Source organism: Rhamphochromis longiceps, linkage group LG12, assembly GCF_057381845.1.
Source record: "Rhamphochromis longiceps isolate RC_006_pf linkage group LG12, R_longiceps_female_GT1.1, whole genome shotgun sequence".
NCBI lineage: Eukaryota > Metazoa > Chordata > Actinopteri > Cichliformes > Cichlidae > Rhamphochromis > Rhamphochromis longiceps.
This window is the reverse complement of record NC_140568.1, coordinates 4,673,814-4,681,015: the sequence shown is the minus strand read 5'-3', so window position 1 is coordinate 4,681,015 and position 7,202 is coordinate 4,673,814. Positions and strand designations below refer to the sequence as shown.

General features: G+C 41.3%; 1 protein-coding gene across 1 annotated transcript; it reads right to left on the bottom strand.

Moving 5' to 3' along the window:
- Positions 1-206: 206 nt before the first annotated feature.
- Positions 207-4,342, bottom strand: LOC146656652 (uncharacterized). The gene is made up of 12 exons (XM_085424437.1): positions 3,954-4,342; positions 3,773-3,805; positions 3,587-3,676; positions 3,104-3,175; positions 2,907-2,995; positions 2,692-2,794; positions 2,331-2,433; positions 2,199-2,251; positions 2,010-2,088; positions 1,292-1,788; positions 899-1,092; positions 207-790 (listed from the first exon to the last, which is right to left on the bottom strand). The coding sequence occupies exons 1-12, from the start codon at positions 4,164-4,166 to the stop codon at positions 646-648; spliced, it is 1,671 nt and encodes a 556-aa protein (XP_085280563.1). The 5' UTR covers positions 4,167-4,342; the 3' UTR covers positions 207-645.
- Positions 4,343-7,202: the final 2,860 nt, after the last annotated feature.

Here is a 7,202-nt window from a genome sequence, read left to right as displayed (position 1 = left end):
AAAACAAAACCTGGTAATTCTTTCTTTTTACATTCATCGGGTTCCAATCGGCCCAAATATCAAAGAGAAATTAAAAATGCATGCCATGGAAGATTTCGGGTCTTAGGGGGTTAAAATGACCAGACCCCTCCGGCCTGTTTTCCAGGCCACTAAATTAAACCCAGTCAATTACCAATTGAACAGAATAAAAACCTACGAGGTCCACTAATAGTCCAAAAGTCCAAATCTTTAATAGAAAAGACAGGCAGAACTCAAACAAACAATAATCCAAACGAGGAGCATATATACACACTGGAAAGTAAATAATTATAAGTTATTAAATCAGACTAATTAAATACAGTAAAACTAATAAGGGAAGACGAACACACGGGAAATAAAAATAACAGTGTAAACATACCAAAACTCAAAATAAAACAGGAAAGCTACTACAAACCGAGTGTGACACAATTACATTCATATTGAAACATATGTGATAATTTTCTTTCTTTGTAGCATTTTTAAGATATGTGTTAGAACAGTCATTATGCTGTTTGGATTAGGAACCAATCATTTTTCCAAATAGTTAACACAAACTTAGAACAACAATGAACAATTTTCAAGATTCTGATTTACAGAACAAACAAAAGTCACAAAAGGTTTCATTATTTAAGAAACAAGATCAAGTTTTTCACACAGGAATGAAATGACAGAATCCAGTGCAGCGGGGCCAAAGGTGTGTGTCAGCAAACTGAAGGTTGAGGAATCAGTCAGCTCATGTTTAAGATTGTGTTGGATTTTGAGAAGAGTCTGTCTGTTATTAGAAAGTAAGATTAACAATGTTACACCAATAACCCAAATACGGGGAAATGACAAATAATACCAAAAAAGATACAACTTTCATATTGTTTTACTAACTTACTTTGTCATATCAGCACTTGAATGGTCGATGCCTTTACAGACCATGTCTGTTGTGACATCGCAGGCCAATCTTCCGGCAAACCCGAGGGCTAGCTCCCCAGCCTCCTCTTCACTCAGAACACTAAACACTGTTACTTTAGTTTTGGCCTTCTTAGGCCTGTCAAGAATCATTGCGGGCAGTTTGGCTTTACGGCCCTAAAAAAGAAAAAGTGCAAACACCAAAAGAGCAGAGAGAGACACACACACGCGCACAAAGTTAAATGCTTTTGTTTACATGGTGTAATTGTGTATATGTTGCAGCAAATGCACAATTTCCAGCCACATTGTCACTTCATTGATACGAGTAACCCGGATTTATTTCAGGTGACATCAAAATCACGAAATGTATACCTACCCCAATCAAACCTCTGAAAACATGAACTGACATGTTCTCTGCATTGATTCTGCGCTTGATCTCGTCTTCTGTTATTGTGTAGGTTTTCTTTTTTGAGCTTGGTACAGATAAGCGACCATGCACTCTGTAAACTGTACTAGTTCCTTCTGAATCAGTTTGGAATTCTGCATCTGCATCGATCCTGTCAACATCAGCAGCAGCAGCATTATCTGTACTCAGACTTGTGCCGTATACTTCTGCTTCTTTTTCGTTGTCTTCAGTCTGTGTACCTTCATCTCTTTCAGTCTGTGTACCTTCATCTCTGACTGTCAGTCTTCCTATCTCACTGTTACTTGTCGATTTGCTGCAGATGTTCTCTCCCTTAGGAACTTTTCCTTTGTCATTCGCTGCCTGATGCTTTCCCTGATGACATTCTTCACTGGCTACTTCTATTGCTCCTCCTGTATAGCCACCCACTATGCTGCACAACTCCTTTCCCTCTGCTGTGCTGCACTGTGCTGTTACATAAAGAAGAATGATATAAACAGCACTATATCAATTTAATTGTGAAGAGAAATCCCCACAATACGACACAGTTATGTCTAAAATAGTTTTGTGTAAAAACTGGATCTTGAAACGTCCACTTTAATTACACAGTCCTGGTGTGCAAAGGCAAAATTACGAAAAAAAATTTCACTTTAAACATTTTTGGACATTGTTTAGTTATATTGTGACTTACTCTCACAGAAGATACAGATGCCACAAACAGACTTTGAACAACGCATGTGCTTGTATGCACCACATTTCTGGCACTGCACCTGTGAATTAAAAAAAAAAAAAAAAGAAGAAGAAATAAACGAACAAAAAACAAATGAACAAAGTCCATTAAATAAACAATCTATATGGCTAAGGACATGTCATAGTGTACCCGGTCTTTGGCTGCAATCACACACCAGCACTGACTGCACTTCCTAGTTCGATCTGCAAAATATAATTTGTTTAAGTACAAGTTACATTTTCCAATGTTAGAGAAAAAGAAGGCAGCTAATTTTATCTTTACCTATTGAGGAAAATAAGTAGCGGCAAAGTCGGGACCTGAGCTTTGTGATTTCAGTGTTGTACTCCTCCACTTGTGTTTTACCGTCAATGAGAGATTGGGCAAACTAATAATTGACGAAGAAGAAAAAAAAAAAAAAGAACAAAAAGAATTAGATTAACAAAGAAATGTTTGTTTGTTTTTAACCCCCCCACCCCCCCGAGAAAAAAAAAAAACAGAGCAACCAAAGCAAAGCATTACTGCTGAAATGGTTCAATCTACAAAAAAAATTGAGATTTTACCATCCTGCCTCTAAGGCTTTAAAAACTGAATAGGCAAAAATGTAAACATTACTTATATAGGTTAAAGCTATAGTTTTCAGTACCATTATGACATGCACTCCACATGAGTTCCCATCCTGTTGATGTGGGTGGCTCACATGTGACAAGGTCCACTCTCCAGCGCAGCCTCTTGCTGAAGCAAATGAGCTGAGAGATCGCAGTTATTACAAATAAAAAGCATATAGAGAAATCAATAACCACGTTCGGTAATGATTTCAATTAAATTAAATATGTTATGTTAAATATGTTAATTAATTACCTCCAGTTTTTCAACACCGCACTTTTTCTGACCTCCGACTCGCCAAATGAATTCATATAGACTATGGTCCTCTTGGGTATGTCACAAAACTGTTTTGTAAAAAGATGGATATGGTAGGCTTGGGCCTTGAGCTTTCCTAATGAGGGACACTGAAAAGTATCATGCACTAGAGAGAGTGCAAAATCTGTGCAACTTACAAACAAGGTCCAGTGGCTGCCGTTTTCCAGACAGGCTCCAATCAATTTCTCATACATCTGAAAGATGTTTTTCTGGAAATAAAAATAATGTGACAAGTATGTTTTTCTGTCAAGAATGACACTGCAAAACTGCAAAAGCTTGTCAGGTGAGACTTGTAATTAATTCTGCAGATACACAAACATATAGAAAGTGTCATTTTTGGTTTACATTAATTAATTTCTATAGTGTGTACAAAACAAATCAAGACCACAGACTCAACACGCACCACTCAATTTTTGGTGTTCTTTATCAGTTGGCCAAGACAGAAATGTTTTAATCTGTGTGCATTGCTTTTGAACAAGTCTTTACACAGAAAAGGTTTCAGAAAGGTATTTTTCAGGTTCTTCTGACAAGGCTTCAATTTTGGAAAATGCTGTTTGTTTATAGTGGCAACTTATAAACCCTTTGTGATAAGAACATAGTTACCACAGTCCAAGTCATACCTTCAAAAAGTATGCACTTTGTGCTCTTGTGGACCCATCCAAAATTTTTCCAGTGATTTGGCTTGGTATTGGATAAATGTGAGGGAAATTCTATAAAAATAACATAAATACACCTATGTTTTCAAATACATTACAAAAAACGTAAACATGCTATGTCATTATGATCAAACAAGCTTTTCAACATACCTCACACTGCAAATAGATTAGGCCATCTATTACCTTATAAAACAAATAAATAAATACATATAAATAAAAACAGAACTAAGGAATACGATTCATTAAGTAAATTGTACAATAAAGTGTATTTAAAGCAGAATTTAACATTAGTTTTATGACAACATAAAAGGATTTTTATGTCAAGAGGTACCTCATCTGAAATGTTAGTCTGGTCAAACAGGGATTTCAAACTTGAAATACCAATAGAGTTTGGTCCAGCTACTCCCACAAGGTAATCTGTGAGAAAGCATATGCTGTAGTCAACAGATATCATTTTCTTTTTGCATGCTGCAACCATCATCCATTTCAGTCTTCTAGGAGCTTTGTCTGGTTGTAGTTCTTTTTTCTCCTCCTCTCCCCTCATCTATTAATTAAATTGTTTTCTGACCTTCCTAACTGTTTCCGACCTGTCTTCCCAATGTGATGTTTAAGCAATATATGTATGGTCAGAAGGGGGTGAAATTTTCATTGCAGTTGTACGTGTAACATTGCATGTGATAATAAAAGGCTTGATTGGTTGATTATTCAACATGAGTTGACATTTACCTGACATTGTGAAGGAGTCACAGTTTCTGTAAGGGTGTAAGAACATAACATGTGGATTTGTTACACTTCTTTTTCACAAGTTAATAACAATCAATAATTTTCATTCCATTATTTACAAGCTATCACACGATGTCCCAGGGACAACATCTACACGATGTCCCTGGGACAACATTTACACGATGTCCCAGGGACAACATCTACACGATGTCCCAGGGACAACAATTACACGATGTCCCAGGGACAACATTTACACGATGTCCCAGGGACAACATCTACACGATGTCCCAGGGCAAATTCTACATGATGTCCCAGGGACAACATTTACACAATGTCCCAGGGACAACATTTACGCGATGTCCCTGGGACAACATTTACGCGATGTACCAGGACAAATTTGTAAATTTCTGGATTACTGTTAATCTCCATAGAATCAAGAACTCATGTCCAGTTTCACAGCTATGGACCAGTTAATTATGTTTCCAGGTGATAGTTTGATTCATAGATTCAGCACACAACCATAAGTCTAGGCCTTTTAGTCCAGATTCTCTTCACTTATGTTTGTAAAATGATCAGGGAAGCTACTGCAATTTTGCCTGACCCAACCCCCGGGCCACGAAACACCCAAAAAGTTGGGGAACGCTGGTCTAGAGAACACTGGTTAGCTAATGCTGTTGTCAAGTAGCCTATCGCTAGCAAACAAACAGCAAGCCAAGTGAGGAACATATGTATAATGCTTACCGTTTATTAAAGGAAAGTATCCTAAATTGACTTCAAATTCGGCGGACAGGCGAATTGACTTCAAATTCGGCGGACAGGCGGCGGTTTTTCGCTTCTTCACTTGTATTTCGAAATAATCGAAGGCGGGTATTTCGAAGTTGCAAAGGAATGACGTCACAAGAAGGTGATTGGTCACTTGCAATGTTGAACCTGGAACAACATTAATTATGATGATGTGGGAACAATGCTGACACGAGGAAATCAGATCGTCCTACTGTGGTAGTCGCATAGAATGACGTCACTGACACTGGTTTAATATGAAAACAAACTTTGCAAAAAAAAGAAAGAAGAAGAAGTGAGTCGGCGTGTCATCTTTATCGAGCACCATACATGTTTTGCCTCACATTAAAATTATTAGTTTTCCTTTTCAAAAATAATTTATATTCAGAGAAGTCAAATATAGCAAATTTGTACAGCTTCCACGGCGGGCAGGTGGCGCAGAACACTTGCCGGCCCCTGGCAACTTGAAGCACAGACAGGCCCTGGTTCGAGCCTCGACTCGAACACACTCACTGAGTTCAGGTCCTATCTGTGTCTTCAGTCTGCTAGGGGGATTCCTGGTCTGCGCAGGGAATCCCAATCCTTTTTTTTTCTTTTCTTTTTTGGGGTGTTGGGGCCTGTATTTACAAAGCTGGGACTATCTCCGTTGTCATGGCTACCAAGAACAACGCCAGCTTGGGGGAGAGCGGAGAGCCGATAAGCAAACACTCATTCATCCTTTCTCCTCTTTCGTTTCACAGCTGCTGCGGTGGGAAACGCTGGGACTTGTGTGGCTATGCAGTTTTTGCATTGTTGGGAACTTTTAAGGACCAGCCTTGAATTTTACAGATTTGATAAGTGAAGCCTGGATATATAGTGAAGAGAGCTGGGATAATCTGGACAGAATCTGCAGGCTGCATCTCCAAATCACAAGTGGCTTTAGATCTGACTCTTACAGACAGGCATGCATGTCTCAGGGTGATTACACACTAACACATTGTGATTAATCACACACATTTGTATACATTTTATTAACAAGATAATAAAAAAACACTATACAAAACGTGTTTTTGTGACAGGCCGCTAGTAACAAAGTGCTCTCAAGGTTAAATACACATACCGGTAGACATTGAGGGCTAGCAGGAGGGACCATGCGCTTACCTGCTGCTCTCTGGCAGGTAGCTCCATGCCCTCCTGGGTTTTAAATGCACCTTAGAACACACATGCATCAACACTACAATGAGCGGGTGGAGGGAGGTTTGGAGTCTTCCCTCACCCCCATTCTCTGCGACCTGCTGGAGCGGGGGAGCTAGGAGGAGGAGTTGGCCGTCCGACTGCGGTCTGGAGTGTGGGGCCTCCCTGCTGCTGCGGAGTCGGGGCGGTCTGCCTCCCCCCACCGCAGGGAAAAGGGTAATATCACCTGGGTCTGGGTGCAGTTCCCCCTCCAGGGGCAAGGGTACCTAGACCCGGTTTGTAGGGTACGCTTGGGGAGTGTGCTCGTGTGTACAGCGTCTCTTTATGTCTGTCTCCACGTTGGTTGAGTGTGGAGTAAGTGCATATGAGAGCATGAGGGTGGGAATGGATGTTTGTATATGTGTGTGCCTGTATTTCTGGGTCTATATGTCAGGTTGGGTGTCAGGCGCCACCTCTCTGGGGACATCTCAGGCCCTCCAAGGTTTGGAGGCCTATCTCCCCCTACCACCACTTCCCCTGCCAGTGGCGGACTCCCTCAGACATCGGTGCGTTGGTGGTTCTTTGTGTCCGGGGATGGGCGTCCAGGTACACACCGGCTCACTCCTTGGCGGCCGCTTATCGGGGCCTGGAGCCTGGGGCTCGCTCGGGCCACTTCGGAGGTGGGGTGCCCCCGGCCTCTCGGCCTGGGGCTCGGTCACTCAGGCACGGCTGGCTGCCGGCGGAGCTCACGGGCGCGTCACTGCAACTCCCCCTGGCTTCTGCTCCGCGGCTGCTGAGTGAGCCCTCATCTGGGACTCTCCTCAGCTCTTTCTGGGACAGTGGCGCGGCTGCCCCTCTGTTGGTCTTCCTTGGTCTCTTGTGTTCTGGGCGCCTCTGGATGTCTGGAGTTTTGATCTCCTCCATA

Bases quoted from the DNA above. Each gene is read 5' to 3' on its own strand.
- LOC146656652 (XM_085424437.1), bottom strand. From the start codon at position 4,166: ATGAGGGGAGAGGAGGAGAAAAAAGAACTACAACCAGACAAAGCTCCT. The intron at 2,996-3,103 runs GTAAGTTGCACA...TTTACAAAACAG, and splicing joins GCAGCCACTGGACCTTGTTT to TTTTGTGACATACCCAAGAG. The intron at 1,789-2,009 runs GTAAGTCACAAT...TTTATGTAACAG, and splicing joins CATCTGTATCTTCTGTGAGA to CACAGTGCAGCACAGCAGAG.